The following is a 22,899-nucleotide window of genomic DNA, read 5'->3' on the forward strand; positions in this document are numbered from 1 at the left end:
GAAAAAAGGAAGAGTAACTGTCAAAAGTAATGTAGGAGAAAAGGATCAGCAGAAAGCTCCGATCTCAGGGCTGTTCTTACTCTGCCATTTCTTCACCTTCCTTACTGGCCTCAAGACAGGACACTACTCCACCACTTCCCCTTCTCCCCTGACAGTTGAAATCTGTACCTAGCAACATAGTCCAAATCCAGATTGACAGGACCAATGACCAATCACAGAGCGGGATTTCACTCCCCACTCTAAGACTGGCTGCCAGGGTGGAGATTTCCGGCCTAGAAGGAAGGGGCGGGACAAGAAAAAAGGCGTTAAAAATCACCACCTCCCAGCCTCCCAGCCTCCCAGCAGGAGTGAAGTGGTTCTTCAGCATCAGGATCCAGGTGTCATCTTATGTCTTTGTGTTATCAAGATGTCTCTTTCTAAGAAGTTGACTTTGGACAAAGTAGATGTTAAAGGAAAGCGAGTCATCATGAGAGTAGACTACAACGTTCCCATGAAGAAGAACCAGATTACAAACAATCAGAGAATCAAGGCTTCCATCCCAAGCATCAAGTACTGCCTGGATAACGGAGCCAAGGCGGTGATTCTGATGAGTCATCTCGGCCGGCCTGACGGTATTCCAATGCCTGACAAATACTCTTTAGAGCCGGTTGCAAGTGAGCTCAAATCCTTGCTGGGCAAAGACGTTCTGTTCTTGAAGGACTGTGTAGGTTCCGAAGTGGAGAAAGCCTGTGCCAACCCAGCTCCTGGTTCAGTCATCTTGCTGGAGAATCTGCGCTTTCATGTGGAGGAAGAAGGGAAAGGCCAGGATGCTTCTGGGAAGAAGCTGAAAGCTGAACCACATGAAATCGAAGCTTTCCGAGCATCACTCTCCAAACTAGGTGATGTCTACGTCAATGATGCTTTTGGCACTGCGCACCGGGCGCACAGTTCCATGGTGGGAGTAAATCTGCCTCAGAAGGCATCTGGATTCCTGATGAAAAAGGAGCTGGAGTACTTTGCCAAAGCCTTGGAGAACCCAGAGAGACCTTTTCTGGCGATACTTGGTGGAGCCAAAGTGGCAGACAAGATACAACTCATCAAAAATATGCTGGACAAGGTTAATGAGATGATTATTGGTGGTGGAATGGCTTTCACCTTCCTGAAGGTACTCAACAACATGGAGATTGGTGCTTCCCTGTTTGATGAAGAAGGAGCCAAGATTGTCAAAGATATCATGGCCAAAGCAGATAAAAACGGTGTAAAGATTACCTTTCCGGTTGACTTTGTCACTGCTGACAAGTTTGATGAAAATGCCAATGTTGGGCAAGCCACTGTGGAATCTGGCATACCTTCTGGTTGGATGGCTTTGGACTGTGGTCCTGAGAGCAGTAAGAAGTTTGCTCAAGTGGTGGCCCAAGCAAAGTTAATCGTTTGGAATGGACCAGTAGGAGTATTTGAATGGGACTCCTTTGCTTCTGGAACCAAAGCCCTCATGGATGAAATTGTAAAAGCCACGTCCAAGGGCTGCATCACTGTTATAGGGGGTGGAGACACTGCTACTTGTTGTGCCAAATGGAACACTGAAGGTAAAGTCAGCCATGTGAGCACTGGAGGGGGTGCCAGTCTAGAGCTTCTGGAAGGTAAAATCCTTCCTGGAGTAGAGGCCCTCAGCAACTTATAATTGACACAGTATTCCTACCTCCTGTTTCTTGTCTGCAGTCTTTAAGTTAACTTACTGCTTTTACATCTCAGCTTTCATTAAAAGCTACCCACATATTAAGACCCAGGTAATGATCAAGTCGTGGGCCATCAGGAACTCTACATCAACCAACAATGCATTTTACTTCTGTTATGCACTTGCCTACTTTCTTCAAGATCTCATTGGAATTTCACCATTGTGCTGCATAGGGAGGATATATTCTTAAGTTGCCTATTAAAGAAAGTGAATTGAGTGAACTGAATTTCTCTCTTTTTTTTATTTTACTTCAGCTATTTGAAAAATGGAAACTGGACAAAATCCAGGTTAGGGAAGGTGGGACAGAAGTTAACAAAAAGTAATATCAGTGCCCAAACTGAGGAAAATAATTACATATAAAAATACATGAATAATGAATACAGCTCTGCTAGGATGAAATTATTACTAAACAAGAATAAATAGAAATCAAATATAGCTATTAAATCCAAGAAATTTTTAAAAAGGGAAAGATACTAAGCCCAAAGAAAGAATTATTTCTGTGTTGTGGATACACAAGTGAGTATACAAATATCTCTGTCAGAAATTCAAATTCTAAATGAAAAAAAATTGTTATTTTTAAACCATTTTATTTAATAAATATATAGCTGATAAATACTAAAGCAGAGTTTTTGAGACATAAAAATATTTATGAATTGTTTAATAAATGGGATAAGCATTAAACTACTCCTGGAGATACAAGCTGAAAACTGTTTTCCTCTCTATTTCAATAAATGAAAGGCCCAAGTGAATTTAATATTGGATAAGTGAGTACTAATTAGTACCACATTTAATTACATAGGTCAAAAGCTTAATGTTGAATTATATACTATTTAAGATTTCACAATAAAATCCTCAGCTTTAGAAAAAAAAGAATTGAAAAAACTGTACAGAAAACTGCAAAGAAAAAACAGAAAAATAGAACTGTAAAATAAACAGAAAATTCATTGAAAAAATTTCCCCCAAACTCTATAGACAAAGAACTGTTACAGAGCAATAACATCAATGAATTAAGTTTAAAAATGTACAAATTTTCTCAGATATAATATCCTACATCCGCAGCAGTCCAAGATTACAAATTCAATAACCTGAATAATGGAGCATCAAATATAAATTTAATACACTCAAAATTTCAACATTTTAAGGATAATATTAATAATTGTTTGCTAATCCCAGAGAAGAGGCAGAAGTTAAGGTGTAGAATTATAAATAAGTAGGGGGGGAGAGAACCAAAACTTTTATTGTTAAAATGAGATTATGGGGCTGGCGCTGTGGCGCAGCGGGTTAACACCCTGGCCTGAAGTGCTGGCATCACATATAGGCGCAGGTTCGAGTCCTGGATGCTCCTCTTCTGATCTAGCTCTCTGCTATTGCCTGGGATAGCAATACAAGATGGCCCAAGTGGTTGGGCCCCTACACCCACGTGGGAGAACTGGAGGAAGCTCCTGATCCTGGCTTCGGATCAGCCCAGCTCTGGCTGTTTCGGCCAGTTGGGGAGTAAACCAGCTGATGGAAGACTCTCTCTCTCTCTCTCTCTGTCTGTCTCTCTGCCTCTCCTCTCTCTGTGTAACTCTGACTTTAAAATAAATAAATAAATCTTTAAAAAAATGAGCTTATTGCTATCTTACAAAAAAGTCTAGGACAAAAAAATGAGCTGTTATGTCATCTAGGAGATGAACCCAGTAGAATGAATCTGCTGTAATGCACAAATGGGTTCAGCCTCTGTGGGAGGTATCTGAGGTTTTTCTACTGTGTAGCCAACCTAAAGGTGAAATCTTGTGAGATAATTTTTTAAAATAAATGACCCCAAATTTTCAATTATTCCATTAGCTGTTAGTCACATGTTGAGACTGATTTTGTGAGGAAGGCTTGGAATGCATTCTTTCTAGCTGGCTATCTTGAACCCAATTAAAAATCAAACTAAACCCAACTAAAAATCCAACTAAAAGGAAGTTTGAGGAAATAAGCCCTTGTGGAATATTAATGATTTCTATTAGACTGTCACTTACTCTGACCACCCATATAATCACTTTCAAGTATGTAACACTCCTACCAAAAAAAAAAGAACTCCAAGAAGCTGAATCAAATGTGCTGCCCATTTTTGATTGCCAATCAAATGTGGGTATCTCTGGATAATGCACAATCCTTTTATGTGAACCTAAGAAGAGCCCAACATTCTGGCAAACTAACATGCACAGACATTGTTCTCATGTTTCTTTATCTACTCCATGCACACCCATTAAGGAAACAAATAGGATAACTGCCATAAAAACACTACCTTAAAAATCCATTAGTTCTTTAAAATTTTTAAATAAATCATTGCTGGATTAGAATTTCAAGAACTCTGTGACCTAGTAGTGGAAATATTTTTTGGTTGTACTGGTTTTGTTCTACAGAAACAATTTATTCTTCAGTGCCACTTTTGGCCCTTCTTTCACAAACGTAGACATCTTCCTTCTTTCCATAACTTCCGTGGCATCTTCTAAAACACATGTTGGAAAGCTGGGCCACAAGCTTGGCAGACTTCCTAACCTTCTACTTGCTAGCAAAGTTTTAAGAAACCAAGGATGCCATTAATGTATCACATAATGAAAAGCTTAGGAAAGCCAAGTTAGGGTTTTCTCAGCTTTCTCAAGAATCAAGTTTTCTGTTCTATTTAATTCCATGTAAAAGAATCTCACCCCCCAAATTTCTTTGCATTATAATTTTTAAACTCCAGATTCCTGCTTTTATTTAATTGGCTTCTTTCCTGAACCCATTTTATTCTCTTACATTTTTAGGGTGGATAATAAATGGCCATCTGAAAAAGTTGGGAACATCTATAGGCTACCCTTTGTCTCTGACTTTCTCATACATTTGGCTGAATAGTCCAACTGGGTGTTCTTTAAGAATGCCCTAGGTGATTATCTTTCTCCTGATGTTTGTGGTATTGAGCTTTTTCAATTCTGAAAGAACTCACTTTCCAAGTCTATTAGCAACTTGTGGGATGCCTCCCAAGAAAAGCTCTATCATATGTATATCTGTTCAGTTTTTCCTGGAAATGCATATTTTTTGTTATAGTATTTTGCTAAAACAGCATGTTACAACTAAAATATGCTGATATGTTGCATCTTTCAAAGCACTTACCTTGCAGTTTCAGTTTCTGTAGGAATATGTTCAGCCTATTACAATAGCACAGACAACACTTTTACTAAATGCCACTGCCTTCCAGCCTTCCATATTTACTTTCTCTCACCAGACCCCTAGTTAGATACTTATTTTGTGGATTTTTGAAGGGAACACCCACTACAGGGAGCAATTGCTGTGGTAATTAGTTTACAAGCTTATGTCTAAGTCTGGAGGCATTTTTGCTTGTCACAGTCAGGGTTGCTATAGGCATCCAATAATAATGGCTAAGGATGCTACTCCACAGCCTACAATACTCCTTTGCTACCTCTCACAACAAAGAATTATGCAGCCCCAAATCTCAATTTTAAGGTCTAGAAATTTTCCACTACACTGATCTACAGTAATAAGTAGACTTAAATATATAGCTTATCCATCAACATAGAAAGTCACTTCTTTTTCGCCTAATATTCCAAGTACGTACAGATATGTAAACATCTCTTGAGCTCATCTAAGGACCTACTGTTGCAAAATGACTCTTTCATCACCTGTTCATGGCTTGCATCTCTGGAAGGTAGAAGATCAACCAACACATGACTGCTTTCCAGCCCACTGGGTAGGTAAGGAAGAATCCAGGTGGGTATCCTATCTTCAGGGAAGAGCATGAAAGTCACACTATTTGACATTTACATATATCCCTTTGGCCTGAACTTAGTAATATGATTACAGTTTGCTGTTAGGAAATCTGAGAGATTTATCTCTGGCTGGGATATCATGGGATCAGTTAAAATCAACACTAAAATTATGAATAATAAAAGGTGAGTTTATGATATCAAAACAAGGAACATATAAAAATTTCAAACACTTTGGAAGAATCTAGAATACTAGTCTAGATGGTTTACCTTAAAAGAAAGAAGGGAATTTAGAAAAGAAAATGAAAACTTCATGAAAGAAGTTAAAATAAATTAAGAAAGAAGACAGTAACATGAGATGTAACATAAAATGTTAAGTACAAGAAAATATGGCATTCTAATAACACTAGTACACAATATTAAATGGCATTAGAAGGAGTAAATAAAATAATTGAAAGTTTAGCAAAAGGATCCAGTGTCTTAGATTAGAATATGGAAGAGTGTTGAGAATACAATACAGACTTAGAAAAGAAAAAGATGTCTGTGAATATATAAGTGTATACATAGACACACGAGTCTATCATTGACATGCATATATGATATAGGTGTACATATTTATAGGTATTTCATACAGTTTTAATGATGTTATAGTTACACATTATAATTGTATACATTGAAAATCGTTAGTTTTTGTCTACTAAAACCAATTGTTTTAACACATTTATAATTACGATAGTACCACAACGTTACGGTTTTGCCTTGATGTTTTAGTTTAGAAGTATGGAGTTATTTGTTTTGCCCAAGGTTGCAATTTAGGTTACTTAATTCATGTACTTCAACAGTACATTTCATTCATTTTTATGTGTATTTTAATAAATATATCTGTTATGAAACAGCTAATTTCAAGTAGCATTAGCAAATAAAGCTTTGATTAAATATGTTTTAAAAGATAAGAGCAAGTGTTGTTATTCATGGCTTTATGTTTCCCTTGACTTTGCTTTTATGGAATTTCAAATCTTAGCTTTTAAAAATATCACAGATATCATAGCATACTTTGTGTTGCCTAAGTCAATGTGTGATAATGACAAATATGGAAAGGTAGAAATACCTGATAAAAATAGGAGTGATAAATGATAAATATGGAAGTCAGAGAGATGACAGGTAGATGGATAGCTGGATGATAGAGGGACAGAATGTTTTAATTTGCACCTTGTCATTTCAGAGCTCAGAAGATCCACCTGGGGTTGCCCTTCCTTCTGTGTGGCCTGGAAACTCTCCAGACAGTAATTAGATTTGCTGTAAACTCATTTTGTTTGTTTCCTATCTCAAGTATTGTTTCATGGATTTTATCTAGTTTTTCTGCTTTTTTTTTTTTTTTTCCTAGAAGGCACCCTATCCTGTCTCTACTAGCCTATCTTACTCTTAAGTGAAGAATCAAAATAATTTTTTTAATTTGTATACCAACATTCTTTTTCAGATCTAGCTGGGTTGTTGCTATGTTATCTCAGTTTTAAGTTTGTCTTATTTTCTTATATTGTTTTAGAGAATATTTTTTTCACTGTATCAGAAAACCTTGCTCTGTGTGTGTGTGCATGTGTGTTAAAAGACTATTTTCTTAGCAGTTTTAAGTACACAGCAAATTGAGCAGAAAGTACAGAGTTTCCATACACTCCTGTCACACTCTCCCACCCACATAAACATATTTAGATTAATTATATTTAAAGTGGCTATTTATACAATTGGATTGGTATTTACCATATTTGTCACTGTTTTTGATTCATTATATTTTTATTCCATTTTTTGTCTTTCATTCTGTGTCTGCATTTTTGTGGTTTTAAATGAGAATTTTCTAAGATTTGATATTCTCCTTTCCTGGTATATAAATATATTTTTTCTTGCTATTTTTGGTAGCTGCCTCAAATTATTACACTATTTAAAATTAATCAAGGTTGTTTCTCAAATAGCAAAACATCCATAATTCCTTCCATTATCCCTTATATTGTTCCTGTTGTTCCTATTTTTTTCATTTCCCTTATGAGAAGGAACTTGAAAATGGTTGTGGAAAATGCAATTAAAAGATAAGATTATTTTGATGTGCATTAGCAGGAAACTGGAATCAAGAGCTATTGTCCAAGATTAATATGCCAATACATATTGGCCTAGGTCTACACAAGGTCAGCATCACCAGTATCCTTGCATTTCCCATCTATATCTTCTCTCACTGGAAGGTGTCCAGAGGCAAAACCATCATGGGGTTGTCATCTACTATGATAACAATGCTTCCTGGACACCTTCCAAATACCTGCTTGAGGTTATTTTACAATTAGCTTTTTTTTTAATAAGTAGAAATGGTACACTCTAAAATAGTGGCAAAATAGTCTACAATAATACATAAACCAGTTATATAGTCTTTTATATTCATTATTAAATTTGATATTCATTATTAAGGTGCATGTGCTATACTTTTTTTAATCTTTATTGGGAACTTTATTCAATAGAGAATCCCCCAAATTATTCACACAAACTATATGTGTCTTTTGGTACATATCTATACATATAGATATTACACTAGCAATTTATAATATTTCCTAAGTTTCCTCTCCTTTCCTTCTTTTAACTAAATTTTGAAGAGAAATAGCTGGACCACTCTTTCAAAGCCCTGCCTCTAATAACATCAGCAATTGAGGCTTGGAGGCAGCATTCTCTTACTTCCTGAAACTTTTTCATGCATTCATGCTGATTGTTGCTTTTGCCTTCTGACTCAACTGCAATATTTGAGTCCCCAGTTTTGAGTTCACATAAACACTTCCTTTAACCAGAGCCACCTGATGAGGTGAATCAGAAATCTGCAGAATCATCGCTTCTAATAACCAAACCTTGGCTGTTTCCCAACTTCAAAAAGGGCACAGCCTAGCAGTAATGTGTATTATAGCTGGCAGAGGGACAAAGCCTGACATTGAAGGGCCTGGTAGCAACACATTCATACTCACTGAGGGGGTGAAGAGGGGAGGGGATGTATTTGTATCCTTCCTCACACTATTTCTGGTGGTCCAATGGAAAGAGAAAATTAATTTGGAACACAGGAAGACCATTTGTCCAATTAAGAAAGGCTGCCTGGATCTTTTTATCATAGACTTCTATTTCACCAGGAACCAAATCAAAGCTAAGCTGATGGTTGAGCCAGTTGAAACTCAGACTTCAGAGTAAGCAATCATCTTCAGGTTTACCTTCACCAAACAGACAGGCAATCTCTGATAAGTTGAGGCAGAACAGAGTATTGCCATCTCTCCAGTGCTCTTGTTGGTCTCCACGAGCACGCTCCGTAGAGAAGCATCTGCTTCCATGGTCCCATGCTTCAACATTCCTGGACAACTCTGATCTTTTCTGCATCATCAGCAAGTTCAATTGCAGATCCTTTCCAAACAAATGCTAGCCCAATAGCAAGTTTTCCCCATTACTAGTCTCTTAAAGGTAGCTCTCTGGCCAAGCTGAGATTCCTGTCTGATTATATTTAGAGATCTTGGCCACCAGGAGCTTTCATTCAGATAAGTGAATGAGTCTATCAAGCTCATCCAAAGCTCGTTTGTCCCATTATTCACCAGAGGAGACAACCCGTGCCAGAACATATTCTACTGTTTGGAATGGAAGACTCACAAAGTCACTTTTGAGAGCCCTGAGATCCCTCAGTGGACAGCTTCCATAATTTCCTAAGTTCTCATTCTCCAAAGTACAAGACTCTGGGCTCGATGCCAGGAAACATGTTTTAGGTAAATGTGCTGTTACAGTGTCTCCCACATACAGAGTCATGTCCTCAGCCCCACTGTTCTAATAGGGCTGGGTCATCTCACTGATACCCGTGTAAAACTGCAGGCTAAGGGAGCCAATGATTTGGATGCAGTAGTGGTTGGTCTGTTCAGAAGCAGAGAAACAGACTTCCAGGTACTCATCAGCATGGAAACTGAAGTCAAAACAGGAGATTTCAAATATGGACATCCCTGGACTGGCCTGGACTCCAGACCTCTGAAAACTGCCATCATTATATTTCTCCTAGCCACCTGCTTTTGGCCCTACGATAACCATGTCATCACCTCCTTTGTGGGGAGGAACTGCCAGGAGCACTGCTTGCCCCATGCTAGAACTGCTGCTATTCCAAAAACTGAACCTACACCTCTTCCTGGCTCTGTCACTTCCTCCCTTTTCACACTGATTGGCTGACTGCATGGGACTCTGGTTTCTTTAGAATAGGCAATCCTCTTTCTAAGTGTCGCTCCCCCTCTTCGTGGAGGAACGACACTAAACCCTGCCTAGGCTTCATATCCGAGTCACGGCACCATTATGTCGCTCCCCCTCTTCGTGGAGGAACGACACAGGATCCTGCGTTGTTCTTTCGTCTGCTCGGCCCTCCCCGGGTTTGCTGCTGGTTCTTCCCGGGTTGGCTGCTGGTCCTTCCCGGGTTGGCTACCAACCCTTCCACCTCCGTGGAAGGGCAGTTCCTCCTGCCACATTCCCCACTTCCGCGGGGGAGCGGCACACCGCCGGCCGGCTCTCTCGGGGGCTGCACAGGTGTTCCCTCAGGTGTTCCCTTTAGATGTTCCTGGTGTATGCCGTCTCTCTCCTCCTTTATAGTCCTCCTCCGCCAATCCCAACTCAGCTGCCCACACGCCGAGTACGCTGCTCTCCTCCAATCAGGAGCAGGATCAGCTCCTGGAGGTCATCACTCAAGTTGGCAAGAGGCAGCTGCGTAGAAGCTGTTTTCTCCTCTCCCAGCGCCATATTGTGGGAGAGCAGATGCATAGAATAAGTCTTAATTCCAGTAACTCAGTCCAGTCCGGGTTGCTCCCCACACTAAGTTCTTTATCTTAATTTTTCTCTTGTTTCAAATGCTGGTTGCTGCCACTCCCTCTATGTTCCCTAGATTTTTATGTCTTGATAGTAGTAACATCTCCTCTGATTCTTTGCCACAGCTAATTTTAGCTCCAGAGGCCTTCTAGACAGAACGAATGGTCTTGCCTCCTCTCCCTATGACTCTGGCCACAGATCACTTGGGAACTGAGAGCTGCTTAGGTATTGGGGTATTTTCTGTCAGAAACTTGTGGACTTCTGCTTTGGCCTTCACACCTGCAGAGGAAAACCACTGGTAAGCATCGCTCGTTCATTGCTTACTTCCTCTGTGTTCACATTGATCAGAGTACCTGCCTGTTTCCACAGCTGTTTAGTATTGGCTCTTGCTTGCCAGTGATGAGCTTCACAGCCTCCTGGGGAACCTGTGTCTCAATCTCAATGTCATTCTCCCCAACAAATGTCAGCCGCTCTTCTCTGCTTTCTCTATACCTGTGGTAAAGGATGTAGGCAATTGCTGCTCTGGCTGGGATTCCAAAGCCCAGGACTATTTTCGAATTCAGGACTGGTTGTACAGGAAATCCTTTCAGTGGGCATTTTCTGATGTACTGTGACTTACATTCTGACCTTGCCACAGTATCTCTCGTAGCTAATTTCCTCTTCTCTGAAAGACCTTCTCTTAGCTTCCCTGACGCTACACTCTCCAGGGTTTCCGCCTTCACTTCAGACTGCTCTTTCAGTCCCAGTTGCTAGTTCCTTCTCATCTTTCTAACCTCTGAATACTGGAGTGTCCAGGGATATGTCCTTTATCCTCTGCTAGACCTTTTAAGTAATTTACGATACATAGGAATTTTTACAGCAGTGCCGTCACAAACATGAGTAATGCAATAACATTGCAAATTATGATGCCACTAGGCAATAGGAATGTTTTAGCACCTTTATAGTCTTATGTGACCACCATAAACTATGTGATCCTACCTTTTTGGAGTTGAATCAGCAAATGGAAGATTTTCTCCCTCTCTCTCTCTCTCTCTCTCTCCCTCCCTCCCTCTCCTCTGTGTATGTGTGTGTGTCACTCTTTCAAATAAATATTTGAAAATATTTCATTCAATGTAAATTCTGTATAGATAGTTGTCATGTTATTCAAAGAGTAATGACAAGAAAAAATTCTGTACATGTTTTGTACAGACCAATCTATTTTCAAATACGTTTGACAACCTAATCATTGAATCTGCAGAACTCTTAGATGTGAGGGTTGACCATACGGCATAACATAGATGGGGTATGTTATGTTGTGGTGACATATAATGGTCGATTTTGTATTATTCCCTTCTTACTGACAGAATGAGGGTCATGTAGTTTCCAAAATATCTTGCTAGTTTTTTACTTTTGTAGAACCACTCTTTGTTATTTTCGTTACTCTTTAAAGTAACTCCAGCATCCTTCATTTCTCTCATATATATCGTTTAACATGCTTGATTACAAAAGATAAAAATAGTGCTCCAAAGAACTGCAAAACCTTTATTTCTTAGTTCCTTCTCTGAACCCTTAGCCTCCATTCCTATGCAGATTAGAGCTTTGCAACATTAAAAGAAACCTGAACGTGGGGTGAACTTCATGGACATTTGACCTGTGTAGTCACACAGGTAGCATTCTAAGAAGAGCTCTGAATTTGATTTAATGTTCTATTCTTGATTCCTTAAAATAACTAATAATTTTGATTATGAGGCCTACCGTTGACTGGACACTTCCTCCCACAATTAAGTAGCCAGTCCTTTTGAGGACTTCTTCACTGATCCTAGAGTTAGGAAACTAAGACCAAACTTCAATTTTTCCCTTGGAAGTTTGCAAGTTTTGTTAACTCTTTATTTTAAAACATTATTTTATTTATTTGAAAAGCAGGAAGCAAGAGGAAGAGACAGAGAGAAAGTGATCTTCCATCTACTCATTCACCCCCCTAAAGGCCACAGTGGTTGGGACTGACCAAGAGTAAGCCAGGAGCCAAGAACTACATCTGAGTCCCCCAGTGGGTGGCAGGAGTCCAAGTACTTGGGCCATCTTCTCAGGCACATTAGTGGGGAGCTGATTCAGAAGCAGAGAAGCCAAGATTCAAACCAGTACTCCAATATGGGATATAGCATCACAGGTGGCTGCTTAACTGCTATGCCACAGCACCAGCCCTCTCTAACTCACACCAAAGCCCTACAGACTTTCTGAAGAATTAAGGTTTTTAAAATGCTCTAAAAGATGAAACCTCCTATCCTTCACCCCAAAATTTTATTCAGTAACAAATCTGTATGGAAATATGGCTTCCGAATACCTCAATAATAAAAATCATTTTTTTTCATAATGCCTCCATGCTTGCTCAAAAAGAGGACCCATTTGGTCATTTGCTCTCTACCAAACCATGAAGAAATGAGAGATTAAAGAAAGCATCATGGCCTTCAATATCCCTGAGGTGGGATACTTTAATACCTCATGGTGATCTTTCATTCTCTACAAGATTCTTATATCTATCCAGAGGTGAGAAAAATGAGTAGTTGATTCAGAAAAGTCTGTCAAAATTGTGAATCAAATTTTGTCTAAATGATAGTTATTTCCTCTAAAAATATACGTAATCTTTTTAAAAGAAAGTAATGGTAATGAAAATTGAATGTTTTATTTATTAGTGATTGATTAGAATATTTTTAATAAAGCAAAAATTATATGTGATGTTAATTTTTTAAACCTCAGCAATTATATTTGCTGAAAAAATTTAATGTTTATTTTGGTATATTTATAAAAACTTCTAATTATTAGCCACTGTGATTTTCTTTTATTTTTAATATTTATTTATTTGAAAGAAAGAGTTACAGAGAGGCAGAGGCAGAGAGAGAGAGAGGTCTTCCATTTGCTGGCTCACTCCCCAGATGGTCATAACAGCTGGAGCTGGGCTAATCGGAAGCCAGGACCATGAGCTTCTTCTTTCAGCTCTCCCACGCTGGTGCAGGGGCCCAAGGACTGGGGCCGTCTTCCACTGCTTTCCCAGGACATAGCATAGAGCTGGATTGGCAGTGGAGCAGCTGGGTCTCCAACGGGTGCTCATGTGGGATGCTGGCACTTCAGGAGGCAGCTTTACCTGCTACACCACAGTGCTGGTCCCATGATTTTCTTTAAAATGAGTGATTGTTTGTTAACTGTGTCTTGAGCTCAGCCTAGCCACAGCAGCCATTTGAACTAGTAGATGGAAAATTCTCTCTCTCTTTCTCTCTCTCTCTCATTATCTCTATGTCTCAATCGCTCAATCTCTCTCCCTCTGACTTCCCTTCACTCTGCCTTTCAAATAAATAAATCTTTTTAACAAATCCATGCAAGTAAATACCTGGTTGCTTTTCTTTCCCTGTTTGCTTGTTTTGACTTGTATGTTTAAAGTTGTGATTTGGTTGCTTTTGCACCATTTGGATTGTGGCCATCTGGGGAGTGAATGTGAAGATGGAGGATCTTTCTCTCTGTCTCTTCTCCTCTCTGTCTGTAACTCTGTCTCTAAAACAAATAAATAAAATCTTAAAAAAGAAAACTAGAGCAGTTAGCATCTGATAATAAAATGAGAGTCAAAATTGAAGTTAGCACTGTGAATAATTTTTTTAAAAAATTTGTATACAGCATGATTTACAGATTCAATGTAAATCCCAATCAAAATACCAAGGAAATTCTTCACAGATCTAGGAAGAGCTATAGTAAAATTCATATGAAACCTGAGAGACTCTAAATAATCAAAACAATATTTAAAAAAAAAAAAGCAAAGCCAGGGGCCGGCACTATGGTGCGGTGGGTTAAAGCCCTGGCCTGAAGTGCTGGCATCCCATATGGGCACTGGTTCAAGACCTGGCTGCTCCTCTTCTAATCCAGCTCTCTTCATCAGCCTGGGAAAGCAGTAGAAGACTGCACCCACATGGGAGACCTGGAGGAAGCTCCTGGCTCCTGGCTTCAGATTGACACAGCTCCGGCCTTTGCAGCCATCTGGAGAGTGAACCAGAGGATGGAAGACTTCTCTCTTTGTGTAACTCTGTCTTCTAAATAAATAAAATAAAACTTAAAAAAAAAAGCAAAGCCAGAGGCAACACAATACCACATTTCAAGACATTCTACAAGGCCTGTTTCTGGCACAAAAATACACATGATAGAATTGTTGGCCAATGGAACAGAGTGCAAACCCCAGAGAATAATCCAACTAATCTATGACAAACAAGCTAAAATCACTCCATGGAGAAAGCAAAGTCTCTTCATAACATGTTGTTGGGAAAATTGAATCTCTGCATCCAGAACTGTGAAACAAGATCCCTATCTTACACCCTACACAAAAAATCAAGTTATAATGATAGTTCAAGGATCTAAACCTAATACCTGAAATCATCAAATTACTGGAGGAAACCATAAATGAAACTCTACAAGACATTGGCCTAGTCAAAGACTTCTTGGATGGGCCGGCGCCATGGCTCACTTGGTTAAACCTCTGCCTGCAGTGCTGGCATCCCATATGGGTGCCGGGTTCTAGTCCCTGTTGCTCTTCTTCCAGTCCAGCTCTCTGCTGTGGCCCAGGAAGGCAGTGGAGGATGGCCCAAGTGCTTGGGCCCCTATACCCACATGGGAGACCAGGAGGAAACACCTGGCTCCTGGCTTCGGATCAGCATAGCTCTGGCTGTAGCTGTCATTTGAGGGGTGAACAAACAAAAGGAAGACCTTTCTCTCTGTCTCTCTCTCTCTCACTGTCCATAAAATCTGTCAAATAACAAAATTAAAAAGACTTCTTGGATAAGACTTTAGATGCAAAAGTATTAAAAACAAAAACAGAAAAATAGGATTGCATCAAGCTAAGAAGCTTCTGAGCAAAGGAAGCACTTACAGTGAAGAGGCAATTGACAGATTGGGAGAAAATATTTGCAAACTACGCTTCTGATAAAAGGTTAATATCCAGCAAAGATTAGGAGCTCAAGAAACTCAAAAACAACAAAACAAACCATCCAGTTAAGAAATGGGCAAATGACATGAACAGACTTTTTTCAAGGGAGGAAATCAAGTTAACAATAGAATCATGAAAAAATGTACATCTCTTCCCTCTCTTATTCCCACTCTTATATTTAACAGCGATCACTTTTCAGTTAAGTTTCAACACTTGAGAATAACTGTGTATTGATTACAGTATTCAACCAAAAGTATCAAGTAGAACAAACAAAAAAAAATACTAAGAGGGATAACGTATTAAGTTGTTCATCAACAGTCAGGGCAAGGGCTGATCAAGTCACCGTTTCTCATAGTGTTCATTTCACTTTAACAGGTTTCCTTTTTGGTGCTCAGTTAGTTGTTACCCATCAGGGAGAACATATGGTATTTGTCCCTTTGGGACTGGCTTATTCCACTCAGCATCATGCTTTCCAAATTCCTAACAGGGATCACTTTTCAGTTAAAATTTAAACACCTAAGAATAATTGTGTGTTAATTACAGAGTTCAACCAATAGTACTAAAAATGCTCAGGATCACTTGTCAACAAGGAAATGCAAATAAAAACCACAGTGAGTGTTTACCTCACCCCAGTTACAATGAGGATGTGGAGGTAAAGGTACATACAAAACCCCTAAATTGGGTGTGAACTTCCACTGAGAAATATGAAGAGGCCGAATGTAGTTGGGGAAGCATCACAAGGGAGGGTGAGCATGACTGATTGAGCATCACAAGGTGCTATGAGTAGAAAAAAAAATATTTCTGGAGAGTAGTGGGTGAGTTAAAAGGCAGCTCAGAACTAATGTTGAGAACAATGCTCACACATTTTGTGTTCTGCTTTCAAGTTTCCCTCTGCTGAAAGGTACTATTGAAGTAGTTAAATCATGTGGATAAGTAACCAGAATATATAGATAGATAATGCAAGAGAGAGGAGAGTTTGAAATTGGAAGTCAGCCGGTGGAGGTTATATCTAAATCTTCTCCAAACAGACAAGAAGTGCTAATTACCCTGAGTTGATCATTACTCAGTATGTACATGAGTCAAAACAACACCTTATGCCTCATAATAAGTATACATATTTTGTGTTGATCAAACCATTTTTAGAAAGAGAAGGTTCTTTGTACCATAAAAATAATAAATTTTCTAAGGGCAATATAACTTGAATAAATAATATGATCTGACCCTACACAAACAGTTCAATACTTGTCAATCACATATACAAATTTATAATTTGTTATGTAAACTCAGTTTTTTAAAAAAAGTCTGCTTTTGTTTGAGTACAATGAAATGAACATAGGTGACTTCGTTTTTGTGTACTTTGGAGGAAACGATGAACTTCTAGAATAGATGTTAATAACTAAAGAAGGCTAGCTTATTCTCACTCTGTGAGTATTTTAAAGATAATTATTATCTTTAAGAAGAAGTAGACAACTGCAGTTAGTCCATAGGCTTCATATTAAAGGCAAACAAGATGTGATCTTTTTTATTTAATAAATGTAAATCTACAAAGTGCAATTTTTGCATTGTTGTGGCTTTTTTCCCCATAATCTCCCTCCCACCCACAGCCGTCCCATCTCCACTCCCTTTCCCATCCCAATCTTCATCAAGATTCATTTTCAATTATCTTTATATACAGAAGATCAATTTAGTATATACTAAGCAAAGATTTCAACAGACTGCACCCACACAACTGCACAAGATATAGAGTACTGTTCAACTAGTAGTTTTACCGTTAACTCTCACAGTAAAACACATTAAGGACAGAGATCCTATGTGGGGAGCAGGTGTGCAGTGACTCCCGTTGTTGATTTAACAATTGACACTTTTATTTATGATGTCAGTAATCACCCAAGGCTCTTGCCATGAGCTGTCAAGGCTATGGAAGGAAGCCCCTTGAGTTCACCAACTCTGAACTTATTTAATCAAGGCCTTATCACAGTGGAGGTTCCTTCCTCCCTTCAGAGAAAGGTGCCTCCTTCTTTGATGGCCCGTTCTTTCTGCTGGGATCTTGTTCACCTTGAAACACAGGCTAGACAAATTCACAATCACAAGAATTGGCTTATATTAAGTCATACATAACCTTTGGACCCCAATGAATGATTAAAACAAACATAAAAAGGTCACATATCAAAGCACAAGGAACCAGAGTGAGCGATAATGGCTTCCAGATAAATCTCTAAATGGATTTCCTTATTCATTGAGTCTTAATTGGAAAAGAACTTACATTTGGCCAAGATCTACAAGCTTTAAGAGATAATGAGCAGGAGGCTAAAGAAGCCATCAGCTGACCTTTGAGAGAAAGAAGGCACATGCACAGAAAGATTAGGGAATACTTAACAGGGATTTGCATTGTTCTGAGACACAGATGAGCTATTGTTTGGAGTTGAAATCAAGCCCAAAGAATAACAAAGTATCAGTTATTACAAACCTGAGATTATAGTGAGGAAATAAAGCTTCCTTCTTACTGGTTTTAGAAGTGCAGCTCAAAACTCAACTCATAGGCATAAAAGAATAAAAGTGGAAGAATAGTTTTCTTCCTTCTATCTCATTCACTTACTAACTCAATATTGTCATTTTCCAAAAACTAATGTATTTATTTATTTTCCTGCGTTTTTCTTTTGCTATTACCTCATTGGGAGTATGAATAAACCTCATATTCACTCTAATCTGTCAATTTTGTTCAAAGTTCAGTTCACATTGTATCACATTCATTAACCCCATCTGACTAATCTTAACCACCTTTTTTCATAGTTATGTACTTTTTCAGAAGGTATTCAGTTTTCATACAATCAATATACATACAGGAAAAGTACTAAGAACCACTAATAAATACTCATGAAAACATTTTGGCCTGGCAATCAAGAAAATAATTTAGAAGTGAGATGGACATATAAATTGAAAGCCATAATCCAAAAATTACTGAAAAGGAGAAATATACTAAATGAAATTGAGAACATGGAAAGCATTCAAATTGGCCTACATGAGCTAGGGAAGACCATAATGAAAAAAAGGAATTAAACTGAATTACAAATATTTCGCACACTTTCAGAAGAACAAAATTAAGGAAAGATAATGATCCAGGAAGCAGGTGTGAAAGGAAGGAGGTAAGGACTACACAGAAGACGTGGTAAGAAGGAGCCAAATTACAAAGCAATTGTACATTCTAAAAAGGAGATCACTTATTCTCAAGGAAAATATTCAAAGTACTTCACAACCAATGCAACATAGACATTTATTGTTAGAAAATGTTCAAATCATAGTACCTGAGCTTGTCCCAAGATGGAACTGGTATACCATGCATAGATTTATTTCTTTCCTGATTTTGGAAAAGTTCAAGAGAGTCCAGGCCGGCGCCGCGGCTCACTAGGCTAATCCTCCGCCTAGCGGCGCCGGCACACCGGGTTCTAGTCCCGGTCGGGGCGCCGGATTCTGTCCTGGTTGCCCCTCTTCCAGGCCAGCCCTCTGCTGTGGCCCGGGAGTGCAGTGGAGGATGGCCCAGGTGCTTGGGCCCTGCACCCCATGGGAGACCAGGAAAAGCACCTGGCTCCTGGCTCCTGCCATTGGATCAGCGCGGTGCGCTGGCCGCATCGCGCTGGCCGTGGCGGCCATTGGAGGGTGAACCAACGGCAAAGGAAGACCTTTCTCTCTGTCTCTCTCTCTCTCTCACTGTCCACTCTGCCTGTCAAAAAAAAAAAAAAAAAGAGAGTCCTGAGGGTAGGGGCAAAACTAGTTCTGCAGTAGGGGAAGGAGAGCAATAAGGGGTGAGAGTAGTGGTAATTTGTCAACTAATATTTCTAAGACCCTTTTATAAAGTGAATATTAATGATAAAAAGAACAGAGATGTTATTTAACAAGTGTGCAGCAGGTAAAGGAAGGTAATAGACATGAGGCACAAAGGGCCCAGACAGGAGAAAAGAGCAATATAGAGTTTCCCTGGATGAAAAAGGATAATGCTCTCTTATTCCTAAGACGGTCTCAGAACTTCAAACGACATTGAGACCCCTGGGATCTCATAATTATTGTAGACTATAGATAGCTCTTTGTGTTACACTGGGAATCCCGTCTGAATGATTAGAAGTTAGTTGGACTAATACATACAAGTGGATGAATTTCAAACGCACCACCTTGAGTAGGTACTACAATACCATGCAATTCCATTTATATGAATTTAATCTTCAGATACAGACTACAATCAACACTTGTCTGGACCAGAAATGGAGAAGGGGGCTTCCTACAAAGAGGCATGAGGGAAAAATTAAGGGCAATGCAAGTATTTTTTATTTTTATTGTGCTGGAATCACCAAACATCTCAAACCTCATTGAACTGCCCAAGTAAATTTGAACCATTTTATCATGTATACATTTTACCTCAATACAATTGATTAAAAAAAGAAGTTAGTTGGATCTAAGAAGGATAAGATGGAGGTAAAAAGTCTTGACAGAAATGGCAGAATCAGGGGCCTGCACTGTGGCACAGTAGGTTGATCCTCTGCCTGCGGTGCTGGCATCCCATATGGGCACCGGTTCTAGTCGTGCTGCCCCTCTTCCAATCCAGCTCTCTGCTATGGCCTGGGAAAGCCTTGGAAGATGGCCCAGGTCCTTGAGCCCCTGCACCCATACGGAGACCAGGAAGAAGCACCTGGCTCCTGGCCTCCGATCGGCGCAGCTCCAGCCGTTGGGGCCATCTGGGGAGTGAATCAACAGAAAGAAGACCTTTCTCTCCATCTCTCCCTCTCACTGTCTGTAACTCTACCTCTCAAATGCATAGAATCTTTTAAAAAAAGAAGAAGAAATGGCAGAATCAAAACATCATCTCTCCCTAAAATTCTACAAAATGTATTGCCCCTTGATAAAATAAGAGTATTACTCACTATAAGATTTTTCTCTTATGCCTCACTTTTTCTTTAAGGAAAAAGTCAATTATCTATAATTTTTACTTTGAATAGAATTGTTTCCTGCTCTGTAGCTTTTTCCAGAAATATCTACATTATCTAATTTGAAACTACATATTTATAAAACACCTCCTTCCCAAAGTGTTTTCCTATTTGACCACAACCTGCTGAGCTAGTTAAACTATTCATATAGGTAAATGATTCAACTAGTCAGAATCAAAGGATAAGCATGTATGTAAGTCCAATATTTTGACCCACCCACTAACCAGTGTATCTTTGTCATCCATTCTACACTAATCCATTTCCAGTAAGATGATGAATGTCTTGCTGTTGTGTATGGTATTTCAACCATATGGAATGTCCAGCCTCAAAAAGTTAATGGATGAGTTACTTTAGAGGCCTCTGGGCCTGTCAGAGTTCTGAAATCTCATCATAGAAGAAATATTCTTTTCTATTAGGAATGGTACAATCATGAAGGGCTTTATAAATAGATGGTTATTATGGTCTAGGAAAGTATTTATATGTATAATAGAAGTTCTTTTCTATTACCAATAATCTTCATATTTCTCCCGATAAAATGTCATGATGAAAATAATAGGAATATGGAGAAGAAACAGAAATATAGTTGAGCAATAGGGGATAGCATTTGAATTGTGGCTTAAGTAATAGAAAGTGATGGAGATAAAGAAATGGAACAAGCTAAAAAGAAAATAATTTAATGAAATGTATCATTCATTTAAAGAAACAATTTGTTTTTTCACATTTATTCTCTTTAAACAAACACATCAACTTGAGACATCAAGGCTGTCTATCTATATCTATAGATATATAAATATATAATATAGATATATAAATATATAGATATATCTAATATATATGTGTTTATATATATTTATATTATATAGATATATAAATATATTTAATATATCTATATTATATAAATATTTAATATATCTATATTATATAAGTATATAATATGGATATATAAATATATCTAATATTTACATACAATATTAGATATATTTATATATCCATATTATATAAATATATAATATTATATATTTATAATATATAAATATTATATATATAAATTTATAATATATAAATATTATATATATAAATATTATAGAGATATATAATATTCTTTATTATAATATATTTTATACATATTATATAATGTATAATATATATTATATAATATAATTAGATATTATATATATTAATATATAATATGGCTATATAATATAGATATATTTATATATCTATGGATATAAATAGATATAGATATAGATATAGATATAGATATAGATATAGATATAGATATCATTGCTTCTTAGCCTTTTGGCTAAGATCAAGTTTACACTTAGTGAAATTAGCAGTCCCAAAGAGACAAATATCATATGTTCTCTTTGATCTGTGGCAACTAAGATAGTTCCTAAAAGGTAATCTATTGGAGTGTAATTGACACTTTGATGATTTTGAACAGCCTTTGTCTTGACTGTTGAAGAATGACGTTTTGTTGTTGTTTTGTTTTGCTTTCTTTGTTTTCATACTATTAGTTGAACTCTACCTTATGAGTATAAAGTTAACTGAAAATAGTTATTATTTTGTAAGAAATGAGAATGGGGATAGGAGAGGGAAGAGGAAGAAGAGTGGGAGTGCAAGTGGGAAGGAGGGTGAGATGTGAAGAATCACTTTGTTCCTAAATTTGTATATATGAAATGTATATAGTTTGTATTCCTTATATAAAATAAAATTAAATACATTAATAAAAAAGAAAAAAACAAAAAGAAAAAACATGTGTATCCCCATTCACATACACCACCCCTAAAATTTAAGGCAAATAATACAATTGGTTAGTATTTTCAATATAATATTTAATATTTGAATTTTTGAGAACTATACATATGTAATCAGGCTTCTGAAATGATGTACAGCCAAGCTTTTAATGAAATATTCTAATTTGCTTGCATAACTCTCATGCATATATAAAATACTATGATTGCTCCAACAATTTTAGTTTATGGAAATCAATTAGTATTTTATACAAATACAGAATTTGAGAGTGTAGTTTAACTTGTTTCATGATAAAAAAATCTTAAAATGTCTACTAAAGAAGCAAAGATGAGTAAGAACAGAAAGCAACCATTTTGAGTCTCATCATTAACACAAACAGTTCTTATCCCTTGTGAGATAAAATGTATTTTCATGGTCAGGTTAATGAGCACTCCTTGGTGGATAACATTTGATTTTATACGTAGCATGATAAAAGATTGCACTAATACGAGCAGCTGTACACATTGGCTGTCCATTTACAGTCAACTTCACTTGAAAATATTGCCAAGATTCATAGGAAAACATTACCAAAAATATTATTTGCAAGTGATTCATTATCAATTGCTGGCTTTATTTTTTCATACTTTTCTCACATGCAACCACTGTTCTGTTTATGCTGTATTTATTTGTGAAGGTACATATGTTGTTATTGATTATGCTACTGATCTTTTATTGCTCAAGGAATTCTCAAATTATAATTTTTTTCATCCAGCAACAGAAGATTCATCCTCCTTTCTCATAGTTTTTCCAGCAACACTGAATAATCTCTGAGATGTACAGATTTATGCGTGTGTATGTCTAAGCAAAGACACAAATACCCTTCTCCCAGATATTTGAAAATAATACAGTAGATGGTATTAATCTCTATATGTCTATGTGTTTCACAACTAATGCCAGTGACCCTAT

General features: G+C 37.7%; 1 protein-coding gene and 1 pseudogene across 1 annotated transcript; one reads left to right on the plus strand and one right to left on the minus strand.

The window, feature by feature from the left end:
- The first annotated feature begins 278 nt into the window (after window positions 1-278).
- PGK2 (phosphoglycerate kinase 2) lies at window positions 279-1,935 on the plus strand. Its single transcript, XM_002714491.5, has one exon. It carries the CDS (start codon window positions 407-409, stop codon window positions 1,658-1,660), a length of 1,254 nt encoding a protein of 417 aa, XP_002714537.1. The 5' UTR covers window positions 279-406; the 3' UTR covers window positions 1,661-1,935.
- Window positions 1,936-8,646: 6,711 nt separating this feature from the next.
- Window positions 8,647-11,735, minus strand: LOC100350408 (tudor and KH domain-containing protein-like; annotated as a pseudogene).
- Window positions 11,736-22,899: the final 11,164 nt, after the last annotated feature.

The sequence above is a fragment of the Oryctolagus cuniculus genome, chromosome 5 (genome assembly GCF_964237555.1).
Source record: "Oryctolagus cuniculus chromosome 5, mOryCun1.1, whole genome shotgun sequence".
Taxonomy (NCBI): domain Eukaryota; kingdom Metazoa; phylum Chordata; class Mammalia; order Lagomorpha; family Leporidae; genus Oryctolagus; species Oryctolagus cuniculus.